Source organism: Mustela nivalis (genome assembly GCF_964662115.1).
Source record: "Mustela nivalis genome assembly, chromosome: 9".
NCBI lineage: Eukaryota > Metazoa > Chordata > Mammalia > Carnivora > Mustelidae > Mustela > Mustela nivalis.
In genome coordinates this window covers 49,645,311-49,668,477 of record NC_139028.1, presented here as the reverse complement: position 1 = coordinate 49,668,477, position 23,167 = coordinate 49,645,311, and the positions used below count along the sequence as shown (strand labels likewise).

Below are 23,167 nucleotides of genomic sequence, written 5' to 3'. Positions count from 1 at the left end.
AAAGTGCCAGTTCCCTGAATGATATAAATAATAAAATTGTTTGTGATCTCCACAGAGTAAACACTTGCTCTGATATGCTTTTCTTAATGAAAATAAGGTCTGTTTATCACCGTAAGTAGCAATACCCACTCTATTTCTCTAAGAGTCCTCTTCTCTAACAGATTACAGCCACTATCCCCCGACACACTTTACTTAAATTGGAGCCTTAGCCTTATCCACTATAAATGAAACAATAAATCTGCTTACTATTGCAAGTCTTGTTGTATTTGCTGTTCTCCTGTGCAAAACCTTCCAGCCGGCACTGAAAACGATGCTGCCAAAATTCTTGAAACCAAGGGTTTCGAAGGTTTGTTTCTGGACGGAGCTTCAGATAATAATCATCAAACCACTTGACATCAGGAGATTGGAGCTTGATTGTGATTCCACCAACAGCTTCTCGCTGATATCCATCTGTCACATCATACCTGTCAGCCCAGCCATCACTGTGGGGAAACAAAAACCAGCTCAGCTCAGAACAGATACTTTCTAAGGAAATGATTCCATATTTGCTTTCCTTTTGAAAAGATCAGTCATTAAAAGGCGCCTCAGGCCACTTCAGGGTCCTACATTATACCTACCTGATTACTGAGCCACCCAGGTGCCCTGAGTGTTTAGTAGCTAGGTCCAGTTAAATTTAAATCCATTCTGTTCCTTTACTTTATTATAATGATTATAATGATCATAAAGTAAAAATGAAAATATTTTGGAGTACCTGGGTGGCTCAGTGGGTTAAAACCTCTGTCTTTGGCTCAGTTCATGATCCCAGGGTCCTGGGATCAAGCCCCTCATTGGGCTCTCTGCTCAGCAGGGAGCCTATTTCCCTTCCTCTCTCTCTGCCTGCCTTTCTGCCTACTTGTGCTCTCTGTCTGTCAAATAAAATAAAAATTAAAAAAAATCTTTTAAAAAATGAAAATATTTCTCAAACACACCTAATATTAATTTAACCATCCTACAACATGATATTCTTTTTTTTTTCACATTTTACAAGAAATTATAAAGAGGTTTAAAAAAGCTTCTGGTTATGGTCATTCTGTTAAGTATAGATTCTTTAGCACTTCACACCAAAGTCCCATAATCCACAGTCCATATACTCTTTCCCATCACAAGGTACTTCTTCAATATATTTAAAATGCACACATGAAATCCTGTTTGCGTTGGACAGATTAGAAAACTTCTTAACAATGAACCATCAAGGATGGTGACAGGGACCATCCACTTCAATATTACTATCATTCTATGCACTGATAACTCAAAGTAACCTAGGGATTTTAAAATAAAAGAGAGTTTGAAACCAGAGAGTTCATAATACAATGGTTTAAGAGTGTGAAAGAATAAAGGGGAAAGTATTCTAAGCTTATTTGGAAAATATGTGAAACAAAACTTTGGAAATAAAAGACATAAAAAGATATTTATATCAAATTTGGGCACACCTCAGGGAAGGACAAAAGATACTGATTTTTCCATCCTCTCTCCCACTGGAAGATGCACAACTTGTGCTAAGTATCTGCTGGGACCCAGTGGGGCTGTCCTTCCTTTGAAGACAGGCAAGTGCTTTTTCAAGGAAGATAAAGAAAATCAAGGGACATTATAACATTGAGAAAAAGTAACAAATAGGGAAGAGAAAGAGTTTGGAGAGAGCTGAGCGGAAGAACGGGATGGAGCCTCTGAAGGTGAAGCAGGAAGTGCTTGGAGGTTAGAGGGGGTGGGGTGAGGGTGGACACCAGAGAAAGGGGGAGAGAAAGGATTTACATTCACAATCATTGTTTATTTCATACATATTAGATATATTTATCAGAACGTGAATCTCCCTTTATCTTCCTTCAAATGTATTTTTCTCTTTTTAACTTTTTTTGTAGGCGGAGAGCATGCTCCAATATTTTGCATATAAAATCAGTGCTGGGGAAGGTATTACGTAAGTAATTAATTAAAATAAGTATAAAAAATGTACTTTTATTCTAGCATGCTCTGCTATGGCAACTCTGACTTAAAAACTGATCATGAGAGTTTTTCCAAAGGTCGCAGATTACTCATTAAGATATCATAGGGGCTTGCCATAACTTGAGATGTTTCCTACGGCATCAGTGGGTGGAAGAGGAGAAACAAACAAACAGAACGAAACATTTCTTCTTCTAAGTCGTCACTGACAAAAGAGATTTCGTTAAAAAATTATGGTAAAATTTCAAAAACTTTTGTGGCAGCTCAGGAAAAAAAAGAATAAGTCATGCAATATGTTTTGTCCCAGTGTTGAATTTGGTTACTTCACACATTCTCTTCCCTCAAATTTCTCATTTTCAGCTGCAGAAGATTTTATTTAAAGCTGACAAGTTGAAATGATGTGGGCTTGTTTGCCTCATTTTCTCCCTCTGTTGTGGAGGGTTTATTATATCACTGGTATGAGAGTGTGGGTCTCATTGGCGCCGGAGGAGATGCAGGGGCGTGCTGCAAACGGGGCAGGAAGGGCTGTTTGTCAAGCAGAGCCCCATTCTCCAAGAAGTGGGAATTTAAATTGCTCCTTTTGTTAATGCTAGCTTGCTCTTATGTAACACTATGATTATGAATATTACATAAGAAATGTAAGATTATAATGGGTCCAATTTACCCTTCACAATTCATTCATTGAATTTAATAGGGATTGTAAAAAGCTTGTCTTGATAAACTTTTCTGGAGGAAATATTTCCATAAAAAAAGTATCTATGCCAGAGTTTGTTAACTGACTCAATTCACACCATGTTCTTCAGCTTTTTTTGTTGTTGTTGTTGTTGCTCAGGTATAAATTCCTTCTCCATATTTAAGAAGTTGGCAAAAGATGTTTTATTAGTAGTCTATAAGTTAGAGTTGTGCAGTCAAAAGTTCTACCACTGAGCTATGCCCCCTAGAGTTGTGAATTTAAAAGTTTTGTTCCAGATGTTTCCATTCAACAGCAAAGTAAAAAATCATAATGGAGTTTGTAATTAAACAGAAAATTCAAATATCTATTTGATAACCAAGGTTATTCTATTTAAACTTAGTGAGGAATGTCTGCTATATAAGTTTCAAGAAACTTCATTCCATGATGGCTAAGTTAGATGGTGTTGTATTGACTTTAGGTTATTAAACATTAACATTTTCATAAAAATGCGCTTTTAAGATTTGTGTTAAGATGACAGGGTATCTCTAAGTAAGAAATAATAAATCCAAAAGCAAAATGAAATGCCAAGAAAAACTTACGCTACTTTTCTATGATCTAATGCTTTACAATATACGGATAGATTAGACTGTCAAGTACTACCTAAATACTTTTGGGAGACATCTATTTTACCAAAGAAGGAATAAAGAGTGGGGAGGAAGATAAGGGAAGAAACTAAAAATACACCATATTTAAAATACCTCTCCCCATTTAGTATCTATCTATCAATCTACCTGCCTATGTATCTCCACCCATTCATCCATCCATTCATCCGTTTATCTAATTTCTCTTCTCCCTGGTGGGCATTTTACCCATCTCCCCATAATCCACTTCATTAGTTTTCTTCTGATTCCTTGATATACAGTCAGTCTTCATTATTTGCAGATTCTGTATGTGCAGATTCACCTACTAGCTAAAATTTATTTGCAAGCCCCACATTAATACCCATGGCACCTTCATGACACTTCTCACACGCACAGGGTGGCAAAAATTGTTGAGTCTCTGGATGTGCACATTCCCAGCTGAGACTGAACAAGCTCCTCTGCTTTCTGGTTGGAGCTCTCATATTATAAACAAGTGTCCCTTTCATGATCTGTTTAGTAGCAGGGTTTTTGTATTTTTGTGGGTTTTTTGTTGTTGTTTTTGATTTCGCTGTTTAAAATACCCCCCACCCTGCATAGTGCTGATGTGTTATCTAGAGTTCCCAAGTGCAAGAAGGCTATGATATTGCCTACACAGAAAATGCATTTTTAAAATTAGCTACATTCATGCATGAGTAAAGTGTTATTTGGTGGGAGTTCAATATTAATGAATCAACAATATATTTTAAATAAGGTATCTTTAGACAGGGCATGCATAAAGCAAGGTTATGTACTGCCTACTTGATGGAAATGTGAAAAGAGGCCCACAGCAATTTAAACCTGTCCTTCTGGGGACAGTGGTCACTATTCACTAATTCAATGTTTGGTGCATGTTTATGGCACATAGCTTCTGTGGAAAACAAGAATTCGGTGTACATATAATGTTCTTAACTGGAGTGTTATATTAGGCCTGCACCTTTTCTTTGACTATAGAAACTGATTGACTTGGACATTTAGAACAGGAAAAACATTTTTAGCTTACTTAGGTTGGCTTAAGTAAAGGAGGAATCTTTAATATAGACCCATTCTCAAGGAATCTAAGGTATTGGATTCTTTAAATTCTCCCTGAAGACATGTTAAGGACATGCCCATCTGGCAAGAATTTATTTTCATTTTCTTTCCAAACTGTATAACCCAAATATATATGCCTCCTCTATTATCTACATATCCTCCTTTCTCCTCTCAGCCCTCAATTCCCACTATTCCTCCTATTTAGCAATTCACAGAAATTTAATTTTTATCTCTTTTCAATAGAAGGTTGTTGTTTAACAAAATTGACTCCGAAATTCTCCAGCTAGAGTTCATCTTCAATCTCTCTATAGCTTTTCTTATTTCCGCCAACATTTATTAAATACCTGCCTATCTTGGACTAAATTATTTTGTGGCCATGAAAAATTCCAGTGTCCCAGTGGTTTAGTACAAAAGTTTATTTCTTGCTCAGCATTTAGATTCATTGCAGAGGGCTATAATTCTCCTCCATGTTGCCTTCATTCTGAGACACAGTCTGAAAGAATAGTTTCCTTCTGGGACATGGCCAATCTCGTAGAAGGAAAAAATATCCAATGGTTCTTTTTTTTTTTTTTTTAAAGATTTTATTTATTTGAGAGAGAGAGTATTTGGAGAGAGAGGTCAGCAGGAGAAGCAGACTCCCTGCTGAGCAGGGAGCCCGGTGCAGGACTCGATCCCAGGACTCCAGGATCATGACCTGAGCCGAAGGCAGCCGCTCAACCAACTGAACCACCCAGGCGCCCATCATCCTATGGTTCTTAAGTAGTCCACTCAGAAGTGGTGCAGGTCACTTCTGCTCATATTTCATTGATGAAAACAAGTCATATGGGCAAGCCTTACCTAAATAGGACAGGTGTGTATGATTTTTCCCACACAGGGGGTCAATGAATGTTGTGAATAAAAATTCACTTCACCACATTTATTATCTATTGAAACTGCTTTGAGATTGAGAAAAACAAGTTAAGTAAGTTTTACACACTATACTCCAAGACTCACAGTCTAGTAGAGGAATGGAGAAGAGGACAGACATATAAATCAATGACCTCATACAAATAAATATTGTTGCAGGTGTGAAACAAATGCAGTGGGAGAGAACATCAGCAAATAATTCTGTTAGGGAAATAGATTTATCTATCTATTTATTTATTTATTTATTCATTTATTTATAAAAGGAAACACATTTATTTGACAGAGAGAGTGTGGAGGCAGAGCAGAGGGAGAGGGAGAGAGAATCTTAAGCAGGCTCCACGTTCAATATTTGGCATGGAGCCTGACTTGGGGCCCATCTTAGCACCGTGAGATCATGACCTGAGATTAAATCAAGATTTGGATGCTTAACAAATGAGCCACACAGGTGCACCCAGCTTTATTTATTTTTTAAATATTTATTTATTTTATTATGGGGGGCAGGGAAGAGGGAGAGGGAGAGAATTTCAAGCAAACTCCCATTGATCTTGGAGCTCCGCTTAGCTCTGTCTCAGAACACTGAGATCATGACCTGAGTTGAAACCAGGAGACCAGAGCTTAACCAACCAAGCCAGTGCGGTACCCTGAAAGATCAGTTTTAAATTGAGTTTGATAAGTATGGGTAATACTTTTATATATATATCATATGAAATATATATATTTTATATATATAATATGGAGTGACAACGGTATTTTGAAATTTTATTTTCTAGGTAGGGAGAAGGTATTTGGGAATCTGGAAAAAGTGACTTAGAAGCAGTGCAGCTACTTTGATCACTCAGGACAGTGAACCAATGAGAAGTAAGCAGAGGAACACTAGTTGCGAATGGTCTTTTGTGTCATCCCAAAGGTTTGGACTTTTTCATTCAGATGACAGGGAGCCAGTGGTGGCTTTTAAGGTGGGAAATAAAATGAGGAGATGATGAGAATCGGAGGAAATATGGTAGCAGCGGGAACAGATCAGAGTGATCATAGATGAGTATTCAGGGAATCAAGTTAGAAAATGTGCTGCAGCGGTAACTGAATTTAAAGCAGGAGCAGAAAAAAAAAAAAAAAAAGCAAAAAAAAAAAAAGCAGGAGCAGGAGGCCTGCAGAAGCTTCTTTGTAAGGAATACCAAGAATCCCCTAGGAAGAGATGTGTGGAAAATAGGGGTAAAGGGGGAGTTTTATAGTTTATGCTATCATGGGAATATTGTTGTTCCATATCCTAAATGTAAAGTAGAGGGAGACAACAGGTCTGGGGTGAAAAAAAAATAAATATAAGTTGGAGTCTGTGATGATCAGATTTCCCTTTATATGCTCTCTAGTGGTTCTTTTGTCCTGCATTTCGATCTATTCTCTACATATACAACTGATTTTAATGTTAAAAAAATTAATCCAGGGGTGCCTGAATGGCTCAGTGGGTTAAGCCTCTGCCTTCAGCTCAGGTCATGATCTTAAGGTCCTGGGATAGAGCCCCGCATCAGGCTCTCTGCTCAGCAGGGAGCCTGCTTCCTCTCTCTCTCTTCTCTGCTTGACTGTCTGCCTACTTGTAATCTCTCTCTGTCAAATAGCTGAATAAAATCTTTAAAAAAATTAATAAAATTTAACAATTTTCTTATCTTTGGGCCAGTACCATATTAACCTACCCTATTCTGTTTAGTTTCTATATATGCAAAACAATAGCTATTGGCAATCAGAAAATGAGAAATAACAAAAATAATAGAACTCTAAAGACTTGATACTCTCTACCACTATGTCCTTATAATATAAATATTTTAACCTTAGAATTATTATTTTTATCATTTGTTTTATTAAATCACTGATATGTAAAGCAGATCAATACTTATGGTTATAAAATAATTACCTCAGGGTTTACAACCAATAGATTTAATATAAAAATATATTTCTGGAATGTTGAAGCCCTTGAAGTCTACATGGAACAGGAATAAAAAAATTGGAAAATTATGAAGAGAAAATTTTATGAATTATCAAGTGTTAGAGATGTTAAATAATTTAAAAATTGTTTCTCTTATCAAAATCTAAATCTGTATAATGTAGATGATATAATCTTCCTTTCCTCATTTCCTGCTCATATATTTTAAGTGATTGCTATGGAAAACAGAAAAATATACGTAGCACAGAAAATTGCATTGGATGATCCTTTAGTTACAGTCTCCATGTACTACTCATTCCAGTTCATTAACTAGGAAAGCATTTGGAATGCCGCTTTGGTGTGTTCAAACTGCTCAGACACTGTGGTAGGTTCTAGTACGTGCCCTTAAGGAGTCAACAGTCCATTAGGCATGACCTGGCTGAATGGGCAATCCTGACTTATGAACCCACTGGCAGTTTCCTCATTTACTCTTCAGACTGAACATGCTCTTTCCTTTTTCCTCAGTCTATCTGCAAACAGTACAGTTCATTAGATTTCCAGTCACTGCATCACTTATAGAAAATCACATTCCTGTCCTACCTCCCTGAGATTATTCCCTAATCACCTCAATTAGTATTCTGGGTGTTTTCAAACTCTCTGTTCTTAACATTTACAATCTCTTGATTTATTTACATGGAAGGCTAATCACATACAATGGCTATGGATTTCATTAGTTGCACTCTCAAATGGCAACCCAAAGATTCAGTATAACTCCACAGAATTCTTGGGGAGGCATCTGTCATAGGCAAACAACTTGAAAAATCCCCTCCAAGTCTGTTTCAAAAGGAGTAATACCAGACTAAAAATATAAGCATCAGAATAACTATTCTTCCGAGGGAGCAGTCTTTAAATTAATGGAAGGAGATGGGGTTGGGATGCTGTGCCAGGCACACGCGGTCATTCTTCAGTCCTGTGTGCCAGAATGTTGGTGCTTCACAGAGTCAGCACACACATGTTGCATCCTGGAGATGTAACACATGGATTCCTTTGCCTCAAATGTGTCATGTGTTCCCACTTCCAGGCCTTCTAGAAAGAGTGCCACCCCTTCAACGCGTCATGTGTCTTCTGATTTTAAAATCCAGTTCATCTGTCAAGCCAGCAGACTGGGCTAGAATGCAGCCTAGCAAACCTTCTTGAGCTCCTCTGGGCTGAACAGTTTCCTCCTCTCTGCTTCCAAAATGTTGGGACATTTATTCCTTTATTCATTGAACAAGTATTGGGTAACAAATATGCTAAATGTAGGGATAAAGTAGTAAACAGGAAGACAAGACTTGCTCTCATGGGGCAATATTATGATGCTTTTAGTTTTGCATGTGTCATCACATTTATTTCTGTTTTCTCTAACTAGACTAGAAATGTTATGCTTTGGACAGCTCCTCATCTTTATGTCTATTATAAAGGCTGGCACATAGTAAGCACTCAAGAAATGTTTTATATAACGTATTAGAAAATTAGATCTTCAAAGGCAAACTTCAAATTATAGAGAATTATTTTAAGATAACTGGATATATTCATTTTTAACTGAGGATGCCGTGCTGTCAGATGCACCTTATAAAATTACTGTGAAAGGCTGAATTGATTCCCCCTCCAAAATGGTCCTTTCCAATCTCTACCTGATGCTATTAAGGTTAATGAGTACATTCATTAGGCCGCATCCCAGCATTTTTTTTTTTTTTTTCAAAATCTGTTCACAACCCACATAATTATTATGGAAACTGCTGTTCTACCCACATGTAATCATCATCCTGCCAAATCTTTTACCAATAGCATTTTAACAGATATTTCAGGATTTTTTTTTTTTCCCTAATAGTGGGAGTCTGCTGACTGGTTGGCTGTCTTCATATAATATATATATTTTTCTCTTCTGGGGGAGTAGAAGGTCTTAGAATCTCTAAATAATAGTGAAAGGCATGAAAGGATATTGCACTTTCAGATAAAAGTTCTTATGAATATACACCATTCAACACTAATGAGTTATTTAATTCTATAGAGAAGTACAATGTAGATTTTTTAAGAAAATGGTTGGGTTACCTACTGAGAATTAACCTATCTCTGGGGTTTACAAATGTGAGTTTTTCCCATTTCCAAGGCTTTATAAAGAATAAGGAGATGTGGATTGCAGGAGCTATATTAGGACATTCAAAAGAAAGATTAAAAAGTTAGAAACCTATATTTTGCTATGTGTCTAGAGTAGATCAGGTGATTTCTATTGTATTATTTTCCCTAATTCTCTATAGGCTTTGGAGGTGACTATTTTTAGCACCAGTTTTTACTGCTCAGGAAACTGAAGCTCTGAGTGATTAAGGAACCTACTCAAAATTTCACAGCAAATATAGAGGGGATTTAAACCCAGATATTTGCGCTACAAAACTCCTGTGCTTTCCATACCACCTAGAGCCTCCTAAGTAAATTAGTGAATTACAGCGATGGTAGCACAGAGAAGAGTTTCTTAAGTGGATCCTATTTAAGAGGCAGGTAAGGGAGGATAAGGAGCAGAGAGTACGGCTGGGGCTGCATAGGTAGAATTCTAACATGGCGCCTGAGATTCCTGGTGTTTATTGATTCCTCTTACCTTTTTATTCAAACACTAATCTAGATAGGTACTGCTGTGAAGGGGTTTTCAAGATGCAATTAAGGTCCCCAATAAATTGACCTCAGTGAGTTTGACCCAATCAGGCAATCCCTGAAAAGTGATTGGCTTTTCCCAGACAAAGAGACTCCAACATGAGAGGGATTTGAGGAGAGAGGGCTGGAGGAGAAGCTCCATGGCTGGCTTTAAAGATGGTGGCAGCTCTGTATAAAGAAACACAGTGGCCTCTGGGAGCTAAGAGTGCCACCCGGTGAACAAACAGCAAAGAAACAGGGACTCAGGCTCACGTCCAAAAAGAACTGAATGCAGCCAAGAACTTCAATGTGCTTGGAAGCAGATCCTCCACAAAACCTCTAGAAAGGAATGCAGTTCAGCCAGCGCTCAGATTTCAGCTTGTTTAACCCTCAGTGTAGAACCCACTTATGCTAAGCATGGAGCCCTGACTTCAAGAAAGCATGAGATGATAATGAACACTGTTTTAAGCTGCTAAACTTGTGGTAATTTTCTACACAGTTATTACATATTCTAAAAGTTATTACATATTCCCCACCTCTCTGCTACATTTCCTCACTTGGAAGGAATGCAATTGTAGGAAGTTTGACTGAATTCTTGGTTTGGTCTCAAAAGAAAGACTTCCAAAGGTTTGGGGATTACCAAAAATTACGGAGAGTATTTAAAATATTGGAATAGTTGAAATATCCAATTTTCTTCAATTTAGACTTCAGGATGGTAAACATTCTCCCCTCTGGTTTAAAGATTTCTTCTACATGGGATGCTTCCTTGTCACACACATCCTCCACAGAGGAGAAGCTGAGAAAGATCTTTGTGAATAGATTATTTTGCAAGTTGCACAATCTATTGTTTCTCTTCTCACGTTATAGCAATTTGGAGAAATGTAAAAATCAAGGCAACTGTGTAAGATGTGCAATATGGTAAGATAATTCAGTTACATGGAGAAAGCACATTATGAGTAGACTATTGTACCCACAGTTTTCTATAACCTCTTCTAGGTTTTCTCATGAAGCTTCCTTTCTTAGGATAACCTCACAGTTTTCAAACCCCTTTTCCATTGACTTGAACTAATTTTTTCTGTTATGCCAGTAAACTAAGCATGATGTTCAGAATAATTACTTATGGAACATCTATTAAGTTCCAAGCAATAAAGCGTATTTCATGGTGATGCTGGTGAATATACCCTCCCCCCGCCAATACACACACAGATTTGTTTTCTTCTCTTATATCTTAAAACGGATAATCAGGGATTTCATAATTTCAGATCCAACTGTTCTGGTTAGCAGCATTTAATGAGTAGCATGGCACATGCTAAATTCTCTGTAGAGTGTTGCCAATGAGGACTAAGAGAAGAAAAGCTGTCATTTCTTACCCACTCTGCAGCATTAGAGAAATAAATATGAACTTACAGAGCAGTAATGGTCCTCACATATTTAGGGTTTGCTGTCTGCTAGGTGTAGCTCCAAGCAGTTTTTCTGCCAGGTACTATCTATATATTCATATTCATCATATATTAGAGAGGCTGGATGGGGGAGGGCAGAGGGAGAAGAGAGAATATTACGCAGGCTCCATATCCAGCACAGAGCCTGACATGGGCTTGATTCCACAACCCTGAGATCACAACCTGAGCCAAAATTAAGAGTGGGATGCTTAATTGACTAAGCCGCCCATGTGCCCCTCATATGATATCTTATATCTTCACATATCATATAATAAAAGTTCAGCTGGAAAAATAATAAATCCCCCAGGGTTATATAGGGTTCAACCTTGGTCTACCTAAATTTTGAAATCAAAACTGAATCTGTACAACCTATTAATGTGGTCTTTGATCCAAATTGAAGTTACCTGGTTTTGTACACAAAAACATAGACCAGTTATTTTAATTTCTGTTAAACACACACACGCATGCATACACACATTTGGAATTTTTTTTTTCCTTCTCCCTGGGACTGTAAACAAAGAATTGCCTTAAACACTGCATTCATCTTCTGGAAAAAAAAAAATGCCCATCTTTGTAGCGTGAGAATACACTGGCACAGTTATTAAGGATCTTTCTACTCACAAAGAAAAGAGCTATTAGGAGAAGCTCAAGAGACCTTGATGTCTGTACATAAACACAGAATGGACTCTCTTCAGTACACATTTCACTTTGAGGCAACATGTTTTTCCTTGACAAAATATCCCCATGACACCCACTGAAACTAAGTCTGTTGTTAACTTCTCACATCTATCAGAGATGGTTTACCATTGAATACTTACAAGCTGTGGAAGACCAGTAAATAATCAAAAAATGCTCTGGGTGTGAGACTAAGGTTTAGAAATAGTTATTACTGAAGAAGCCAGATAAAACTCAGAACCGAGATTATGCTGAGTGAAATCAGTCAAGCAGAGAGAGTCAATTATCATATGGTTTCACTTATTTGTGGAGCATAACAAATAGCATGGAGGACATGGGGAGTTAGAGAGGAGAAGGGAGTTGGGGGAAGTTGGAAGGGGAGGTGAACCATGAGAGACTATGGACTCTGAAAAACAACCTGAGGGGTTTGAATTGACAGGTGGGTGGGAGGTTGGGGGAACCAGGTGGTGGGTATTATAGAGGGCCCGGATTGCATGGAGCACTGGGTGTGGTGAAAAAATAATGAATACTGTTATGCTGAAAATAAATAAAAAATAAATTAAAAAAAAAAGTCAGAACCTAAAAGCCTGGAAATTTAGATGAATTTAGATGCTACAGGCCTAATAATTAATCCAAATAGACTGAAAATGTAAGTCACATATTAGAAACTGAACAGCTCCTTCCACTTCCAGCTATGATAGATTAGACAAGCCTGCCACTGAAGACAATTAGAAAAGCAAGATAAATTTTGAAAAATTTCTGCTAATGCTGTAAGAAAGCTGTTCAAGTCAGCCATGTCTCAGGACGAAGATTTTAAAGAGAAAAAAATTGTACTGAGTTATAATTTTCCCTATGAGTTATGATAATTTACTGAAAGGGAGGGATGAGTGGCTAAGGGGTTGGAACAAAAGCAGAAAGTGAGGCTCAAAGTTTTTTAAGTGCTGGGTTAACATTACTCCAAAACATGATCAGGAAATATCTGGGAGAGAAGACAGCACAGATGTGACAAAGACATTTGGTACTATCCCTTGAGCCATCTGCTTATTTGTAGGCAGTTGGTGAGAAGCTTAGAAGTTGAGCATAAGGCAGTGGCTAACAGGCTGAAAAGATGAGCAGAGCTTTACACAGTTACGGTGGATTGAAGAAAAACTAATTGGAATTTTGGACCTCCAAAAAGAAATACTCCCAGTAAATACTCCTGGGTTTCATTTGCGATCTTTAAAGGCTATACCCTCCTTGTGAGGCCAAATCAGAAAAAGACAAGCCCCAACAAAAAAGGGACTCAACTTCAAATCATCTTAATAGTAAATTAGATTAAAATGGTCACTCTCTAACTGCTGGAAAGCAACAAAAGCAAATCTTTGGATGTACGTACCATTAGACTTAGCTTCAGATGATCTCTACATTGTCTATCATTCAATTAAAGTAAATTTAAGCAGTTTTTTTGGGTAGGGGTGAGATGTAGAGGATGTTTATGAATGGATTCTAAAATTTGCATAGAAATATAAATGACTAAGAGTAGTTACTATTATATTGATAAAGGGAACAAAGTTGGGAAAATATACCATTTAGATGCCAAGGCTTAGTATGAAATTAAAGCTATATATAATTTGTAGAGATCGATAAACAGACCAGTGGGACAGAGTCCTATATGTTTACAAAGATTTGATTTCTGACAAAGTCAACAACACAAAGATGTCCAAAAAATGTTCTATTAAAAAATGATAAATCTATATCTAAGGGAAAAATCTTGATACTTAATCCTTGAAAATTAATTCCAGGCAGATTATAGATCTAAATGTAAATGATAAAACAATAAAGCTTCTAGCTGATAACAAAAACTTCCATCTATAACACAAGGAGAATATATTCATCATCTTAGGGTAAGAAAGATTTCTCAAACACAGTATAGAAAGGACTAACCATAAAATCAGGATAATCAAAAGTATTTATAATAAAGTTGACATCTATCTATCTATCTATCTATATAGCAAAAGATGTCACTGAATGAAAAGGAGACCACAAATTAAGAGAAGATCTCTGGAGTGTGTGTGTGTGTGTGTGTGTGTGTGTGTGTGTGTGTAAGTAGATATATAGATAATAGATGGATTAATATGTAGGTAGGTAGATGATAGATAATTTAGAAAGTACTCATCCTTAGAATACATAAGAATTCATTTACATTAGTATAAAAATAAGTCCTATAGAAAAAAAGATCAAGAAGTTTGAACACTACATTTCTCAAGACAGCTTTGAAATGGCCAATAGATACAACAAGAGCTCCACTTCATTCATAAGGGCAAAACAAAGGAAAGCCACAATGAAGAGCATTATACACCAACATAGATCTTAAAATCTTAAAATCAATTTTAAAAAAGATTGATATAGACCAGGGTTAAATCTGAAGCAATTTCATTCTCAGACATTGACGGTAAAAGTATAACTTGTATAATCACTTTGGAAAACTATTAGAGTTTTTTCTTTTCTTTCTTTCTTTTCTTTTTAAAGATTTTATTTATTTATTTGAGAGAAAGAGAGAGAACCAGAGAGAGAACACAAATGGAGGGGAGGGGCAGAGGCAGAAACAGACTTCCCACTAAGCAGAGAGCCCCATATAGGGCTCAATCCCAAGATCCTGGGATGATAATATGAGCTAAAGGCAGACATTTAACTTACTGAGCCACCTAGATGTCCCTAGGCAGTGTCTATCTCAACTGAATATAAGCATACACTATGACCAAGCAATTCTACTCTTTGGTATGTCCCCACTAGAAATGCTCTCATATACACATCAAAAGGTATGTAGAAGAATGTTCACATGAGCACTATTTGCAATAGTTCTGTTTTTGAAGACAACCAAAATCTTTTTTTTTTCTTTTAAGATGTTATTTATTTGACAGAGACACAGAGAGAGTGGGAACACAAGCAGTGGAGAGGGAGACAGAGAAGCGGGCTTCTCGATGAGCAAGGAGCCCGATGTGGGGCTCTATCCCAGGACCCTGGGATCATGACCTGAGCCAAAGACAGACACTTAACCGACTGAGATACTCAGGTGCCCCAACAACCAAAATCTTGATTGCCAGGTAAAAAGATTGTAAATTGTGGCTTACTTCACATAACTAGTATGGATAGAATGAAAATGAACAAGTACCTCTACATGAAGCAAAATGTATAAAATAAACATAATGTTGAATGGAAAAATACACACAAAAGAGAAAAACATATTCCATTTATATTAAATTAAGACAAAGACAATCTAACCTACAGTATTAGAAGTTAAGATAATGGTTATTTTTGATGACTGTGCTCCAGCTTTCCTCCTGTTATTGATTTCTTATTTCATTCCACTGTAGTAGGAAAAGATATTTGACATAATTTCTATCTTCCTGAATTTGTTAAGACTTGTTTTGTGGCCTAATATATGATCTATCTTAGAAAATGTTCTGTGTGCACTTGAGAAAAATGTGTATTCTGCTGCTGTAGAAAGGAATGTTCTGTATATGTCTGTTAGGTCCATTTGATCTATAGTGTTGTTCAAATCCTCTGTTTCCTTATTGATTTCCTGTCCGGATGATATATCCATTGTTGAGAGTGGGGTATTAAAGTCCTCAACTTTTAATTCTTTGATGTTTATTTCTCCTGTTAGTTCTGTTAGTATTTGATTATATATTTAGGAGCTCTGATGTTGAGTGCATAAATATTTACAATTGTTTTTATCTTCTTAATGGATACGCCCATTGATCATTAAATAATAACCTACTTTGTCATTTCTGACCATTTTTAACTTAAAGTCTATTTTGTCTAATACAAGTATACTAGTCTACTACCCTTGTTTTCTTTTGGTTTCCATTTGTTTGAGCTATCTTTTCTATCCCTTCACTCTCAGTCTATGTGGGCTTAAAACTAAAGTTACTTTTTGTATGCATATTGTTGGATTTTGTTTTTTTATCCATTTAGCCATTCTTTGCTTTTTGATTGGATAATTTAATCCACTTATGTTTAAAGTGATTATAAAGATGTTAAGACTTAAAATTGCAATTTTTTTGTTTTCTATTTTATTTTTCTGGTTTGATGCCTTGTTCCTGTGTCCTCTCTTGCAGGGTTCATTTGTGATTTGATGACCTTTTGTAGTGGTATGCTTTGACTCTGTTAGCATAATCTTTTGTGTACCTACTACAGATTTTTCCTTTGTGCTTATCATGAGGCATAAAAAAATTTCTTGTAACAACATAATTTCAATAGCACATGAAATTTTAGCTTTTACTATTCCCCTCCTCATATTTTTGGTTATTGATATAATTTCCATCTTTTGTAATATTATGTACAAAATAAAAAATCATAGTAGATATGGTTTTCTTAATGTATATGTTTTTAAACTTTTAATCTAGAATTATGAGTGAATTATGCACCAGTATTATAATATTTGAATCTGACTTTATCTGTTTACCAATGCCTGTGAGTTTTACACATTCAGATATTTTTTACAGTGTTAATTAATGTATTTTTTACCTCTGCTTGAAGAATATCCTTTAGCATTCTTGTAAGGCAAGTCTAGTGGTGATGAACTCCCTTAGGTTTTTTGGTTTGGAGAGAGTTTATCTTTCCTTCATTTCTGAAGGACAGTGTGCCTGGTATACTGTTCTTTGTTGACAGTTTTCACCTCTGGTCGGGTTAGGTTGTTGGCTATATTCTGTTGGGGGTGGTGGCACTGGTTGGACTTCTTGATTGAGCTATGGGCTTGGCTCTTCATTTGCTTCTGTGTGGAGTCTCAGGCCATGGTCTTTCACTGGATGCTGTTGTTGGCTGGACTCTGTTCAGGTGGGGCTGCAGGCAGAGCTTTGTGGTAAGACAGGATCTCAAGCTATGCTTTATAATCAGGTGGGGACACCGACTATGTGCTGAAGTTGAGTGAGACTACAGGCTGGGCTTCCCAATTGGATAGGCCAATGGCTTTGTTCTGATGTTGGGCAAGGTCACTGGATAGGCTCTTTAGTTGGGAGAAGCCTGCAGCTGTATTCTATAGTTGGGTAGAGTTAGAGACAGTGTTCCACATTTTGTGGGGTGAGGATTACTTTCCAGGCTCCTTTGTTGGGAAGAGGAGTCTCTGGCTATGTTCCATGACTGGACTGGGTCACTGGTGAGGCTTCCTGATGGCTGCGTTCAGCAATCAGGTAAAGCCATAGATTGGGCTCTATTGTGGGATGGAGTTATTGGCTGGGCTCCATACTGAGTGGCACTGAAGACTGGGTTCCAAGACTGTCCAGGGTCACCATTTAGACTCCATAGCTGCCTGGGTTCTCTGATAAGGCTTCCTAACTGAACAGGGCTTGAGGGTTTATTTATTTATTTAGATTTTATTTGATGGAGAGAGAGAAGAGAACAAGCAGGGGGGCAACAGGCAGAGGGAGAGGAAGAAGCTCCCTACTCAGCAGAGAGTCTGATGTAGGGCTCCAACCCAGGCCCTGAATTCATGACCTAAGCCAAAGGCCGATGCTTGGCTGACTGAGCCACCCACGTGCCCCAAGGGTATATTTAGTTACTAAGCAAGGGTTCAAATTTGCTTCCCCACCCAGACAGGGCCATTTGACAGGCTCCAGGGCTGGTACAGAGTTTTGCTTGATTCAGGCTGGTGACATGAATCAGGAAAAAAATCTCTCACAGCGTGCCAGACAGGGCCACAGACTCAATTCTATAAACTGGCTGAGGCTTTGTCTGGGCTCTCTGCTCAGGTGCTCCTGCAAACACAGCTGTAGGATGTGCTATGGAGTTGCCCGGGTTCTCTGGTTAGACCTCTTGGTCAGTTGAGTATGGAGGTTATACTCAGCAGTAGGCAGGGCTTCCAGTTTTGTTCCTCAACTGGTTGAGCTGTAGAATAAGCTCCACAGCCAGTGCAGCTCACTGGCTGATAAACAAAACCAGGCAGAACTGCCCCGTGGGCTCTCTGGTCAGACAGGACAACTGGCTCCTGCACCTGGGCAGAGGCACTGTTCAGATCTCTGCTCAGGTGTAGTTATAAAGAGGAATGTGGTTTGCCAAGATCTGTGTGCTAGCTGCTAAAAAAAACTCTAACTCCATTCTCTGTTTCTGTCTGATCCTCAGCTGTCAAGCCCTGTAGTTTTCCCAAGGATCCAAACAAAGTGAGAGGCTAGTGAGAAATGAGAAGCTAGTCAGGAAGAATCTTGCAACACTGGGGGAACTAGATGTCCACCTTGGGCTCTTTATTCCCCACTGGAGAAAACCTAGGTTCAGGGACACCTCTTGTTCTGCCGCTGTGCAGGCCTGGGGCAGGGATGATGAGGCCCGCATGTTGCTGCACTTCTGGCCCTTCCATTGGGTGCAGTGCTTCTCAGTCTCCGTGCTCTAGAGGTGCTTCAGTGGCATCTTTCATTCTGGGATTTTCACTACTGTGTCTTGTCTACTCACAACTGCTAGTTGTGAGGGTGACAAAGTCAGGAATGACCTGTGTTGCTATCTTGGTGACATCACTCTGGCCAGCCAGTTTGGCTTTCTTAGAAGTTTTAAACATGAATGTGACATAGTTCAATGCACAGTTTTGATGGAATACTCTTCTCCACAAGCATATCTAAAGAAAGGCAAGAATTACTAGAAGGAAGCCAAGGACTTACAATGCAGATGGGGTCAGATGAGCGTTTGAGAGAGAAAAGAGAGCACATGATAAAAGTAAAGGATTCAAGTCCTTCAGGGAGGCAGGGATTGTAGATTAGTATTCTGTAACGTGGGAGTAAGGTGAAGGAGTCTAGAAGGACTGTGAATTTTCTTATTTGTGTGACAAGTACCATTTAGTAAAGAGAAATGTGTATTGGGGCTTTAGTTTTAAGTATGTTGACTTAGAAATGTTTGAAGATATTCAAATGGATTTTGTCAAGAATGCAGATACACAGATAGTCTGAAACTTAGAGAAATCTGGTCTGAGATATTTAATTTAGGTGTTGCCAAGAAGGGGTGCCTGGGTGGCTCAATCATTGAAGCATCTGTCTTCAGCACAGATCATGATCTCAGGGTCCTGGTATCGAGCCCCGTGTCAGGCTCCCTGATCAGGAGGGAGCCTGCTTCTCCCTCTCCCACTGCCACTTCCCCTACTTGTGCTCTTTCATTCTCTTTCTCTCTGAAATAAATAAATAAAATCTTTAAAAAAAAATCAACGTTGCCAACAAATCAGTTTATGGTAGAATTGTTAGAAGGTAATGTGATCACCCATTGAGAGTGTTTTGTGTGACATAAGCAAGGTAGAAACGTCTAGGTCCAGATGATATCTATATTTAAGGAATATGTGGAGGAAAAGATACACTTTTAGGAATCTGATAAAGAAAAGATAAAGAGGAAAGAGAATAACAGTGAGTATAGTGATAGGGGTAGGGTGCTATACAAAGCCAAAAAAGGCAAGAGCTTCAAAAATAACAATTGAGCCACCAGTTGACCCATTATAAGGCCTAGGACTTAAAATTGTCCTTAGGCTCTGACAACACAATCGGGGCATTCTAGTGGAGTGGTAAGGACAGAAGCCAGAATTTAGTAGAATGAGACTAAAGGAAAACAGACTGAAGGAAAAGATCCCTACCAGGGTTGGTGTGGATCATAATGGAATGAGGTTGCAACAAGCTTTTCTCTAGTATTTCTCGACAGTTGAGAAATAGGGCTGCTGAAGGTGGATTATAGAATGAGTGAAATGTATAGATCAGGTTTGCAAACCATTTGAGGGTTTGGCTAAGAAACTGGTTTGAGTAATCAACTCTGGTACAGGATGATTAAGAAACTCAGGCTGGCCTGGAAGGAGCTGAGATATTGGGCAGGGGGTATGGAAATGGAGACATCATAAAATAAGGGCCTTCTAAGAAAGCAAGGGCATATGAAGAATCATGGAAGATGATAAAAGTGAGATTAAGAGAGGATAAAATAGGATAAAAACAGAGAAGAAGGCAAGCCATAAGAAAGTCTTAACTATAGAGAATGAACTGAGGGTTGCTAGAGGTGAGGTGGGCAGGGGATGGGCCAAATGGGTGATGGGCATTAAGGAGAACACTTGTTGGGATAAGCACTGGGTGTTAGATGTAAGTGATGAATCATCAGATTCTACTCCTGAAACCGATGCTATACACTATGTTAACTAACTTGAATTTAAATAAAAAATAAATAAATACATGCTTTACTAATTAAAAAAAAAAGTATTAAAAGGAATAAGCCAAATATAGTAGTGGGATTATAGTAGTGGGATTTGTTTCCGAGGTGAACTATATAAACCTAACCCAGACTATTTAAAAATAAGAGAGAATGAGTTACACTCTTATTAGTAAGCATTAGAAGACCAAACAACAATAACAACGCAAAAGAGATGATAGAAGCATGTTTGTTCAGAGAATGAGATATTGGATTTAGGATTTCTAGGTAATGGAAGAATTGAAGATGTGCCATTAGGCATTCGCTAGGATAAACTGGACATTCATTTCCTTTACTCCCCATACAACAATATTCTTTTAAATTAAATTTCACTTCAACCAATTATGTTTAAGCACCCATATATTATCATGTTTGATTACAATTAAGAAATTTTACAACTGGGGCAGTTCTCAAGCAGATGTCAACAAGCAATGTCTTAATAACAAGGAGGTTATTTTCTTTGTTATTGTTATTTGAGGCTTATTTGTTGAGTTGTTTGAACGTAATGTGATGTTCGTCTGTTGGACAGAATGTTTTTACCTAACTGGGAACATTGACCTTCTTAGCTTTTCTACTAACCAGAAAATCACTATTAGTATCTGTTCTCTGGAGCAGATAGGGTCTTATACATACAGTCACACTCATGTCCACACATACCAATACACACACTAACACATATAAACCCACACACATTCATGTACAGCGCATGGATACAGATACATTTGCATGGGAAAAACACAACCAGTGTTCAGTGTAAGCATCACCTTACCTGAGACATTCTTCCTTATAGGATATTTTGGGAAGGGACAAACAAAAATTCATTCGCTCCAAAGAACTGAAACAGTATGATGACCTACAGCTCTACAATTACTGGCAGTGAGCAGTGCACGATTTTAGTCACAATTCAATACAGAAAAGTCAGACAAAAAATACACTCAAGAAGTGAATTTAGTGATTTTGCCTGGACCTATGTCTAGTTATTATCTTCACCCCAGAGAAGACTGGCAACTTAAGAATAATTTATTTCTGAGAGGTAGATTCATTTGTTCCTCATCTTACCAAATTCACTTGCTATAGATTTTTTAGGGGAATAAAATTCACTCTTTTAGTTTGATATTGCTGCTAAAATTGTTTAACAGTGGCTCTTGATGCCTGCATGTCCAGTTAGAGCAAAGGTTATGTTTCAAAACTAGAAAGGAAGAAAAAGTTGTTGAGGGAGGTGTATTTTATTTTTAGTAGAAAATATGAACCTAGACAATGAGAGAGGAGTAGAAAAGGGATGGATAGGGCTGGTTGGTTCATAGTTTAATGTCTCTATCAGACAGGACACACATTATCCTCTCTCACTTAGATTAGGTGCTACTGGCCTTCCTTTGCTGTTACCAGCGAGATTTTTAAAACACAAACCAAATAATACCACATCCATGCTGAAAAATTTTCTTTGGCTTTCTCTGGCTTTAAATAAAGTCCAAAATTCTTAACAAAGCACACAGATCCTTCATGATATTGTCCTGGATCAGTATTCTCTCTTATCTTCTCCCTTTCTTTCCATATGTCCCGATTACTTCAAGTTCCAAGAAAATACCATGGTTACTTATTAATTCTCCCCAGTATCAGTTTTAATAATCACTCATGTTTGCTTAGTCCCACCTTTCTTCCCTTCATTTTACTAATTCTACCTGTTTGCTGACCTCTTTTCAAATGTATTCTAAGATCTAAGCCTCTTGTGATCCCACCAGCCTGAAAGAGAGGCATTTGTATCTTAATTCCAATTTTGTATGCATCACATTGAATTTCATTCGTTTATATGCTTCTCTTCCTCCAGAAATGGTGAACTTCTTAAAGACGGTGATTTAGTTCTGTAGCTCTAGCACTTAACTCATTGCTTGTTGATGAAGCAGAGACTACGTCTTGGATAAATGGAAGGAGTGTGGCAGTGGTTAAAGAGGAACATTTTTTATCAGAACGAACAGAGAGATATGCTAGCAGTTTAAATGGATAAGGATTGGAGGCTATGCTGAGGTTTCAGGCCTGTGGGGCATTTGAGAGGGAAAGTACTATTTTCTGTTTACAGGAAGATTAAAGCTTTTTTGGTTGATAAACTTTCGGTGCATGAAATAATTTCGAACAACCTAAGGCTATCTCTAAGCAAAGGTGCTGTGCACCAGAAGAGAAATATTTACAGGAATAAGGGTAATCAGGTCAGGGTTTAAAGAAAAGAAAGGGTTTGAACTGAGTTTTCATTATCCATAGGTTTTGTGTAGGCTGAGAAAAACAGGATTTTTTTTTTTTTTTTTTTTTTTTTTTTTGAGATAAAGGAATCATCAGGCACTAGAATGGAGATTTTCATGGCACGTGTAAGAGGTGGTAAGGATTCCATCTTAACTTTTGCCTCCATGAAGATCCAAACTCCCTACGTGGATTCTGCCCCACAATCATAACTGTTTTCCAGACGGTTCTATCTAGGTATCCCAAACTTTATACTTAAAGTCAAACTCATCTTCATTCCTCCCTAGTCAGTTTTCCTGTCTTGACCTCTCTCTCAAGTCATCCAGACTTCAAAGCTGGGACTCATTGGTTCATGTCCTCCACATGAAGAGTGAGTTAATGGCCTTGGCACATACGAGGCATTCTGTAAATGTTTACCAAATTGACAAAAGGAAATAATCTGGAGTCCAAAGTGATCATGTGAAGGTTAAACACAGGAATGGATGGATGTAGTATGGAAAGGCAGAAAGAATAGATAGCCATAATCGAGGGTCTAGGCATCCCAACATGTAGAAGAATCAAACATAGTGTTTGAAGCATTAAAAACATTAGGTGCTAGGAACTACAGCTCTGGTTTCATGAACCCTTGAATAAAAAATCTGAAGTTAATTATAACAAAGAACCTGGCAACAGGGATCATTAGGAAACAACGTATTTTATCCTCTAGGGAAGTTACCAGCATTCCATAAAATTTAATTTAATGTCTTAAATTTTGTTATAATACTCTCATAAAATTCAGTCTATCTAATTCAGTGTTTTATTTCCCTAATTG

The 23,167-nt window shown here is 37.7% G+C and overlaps 1 protein-coding gene across 2 annotated transcripts in view; it reads right to left on the bottom strand.

The window, feature by feature from the left end:
* The window catches only part of GRM5 (glutamate metabotropic receptor 5), a 558,863-nt gene that overhangs the window by 147,659 nt on the left and 388,037 nt on the right, over window positions 1-23,167 (bottom strand). For both annotated transcript variants that reach the window (XM_082749014.1, XM_082749013.1), the window contains one exon: window positions 247-482. In XM_082749014.1, the coding sequence (XP_082605140.1) occupies window positions 247-482 (236 nt within the window). The remainder of the gene's footprint in view (window positions 1-246; window positions 483-23,167) is intronic.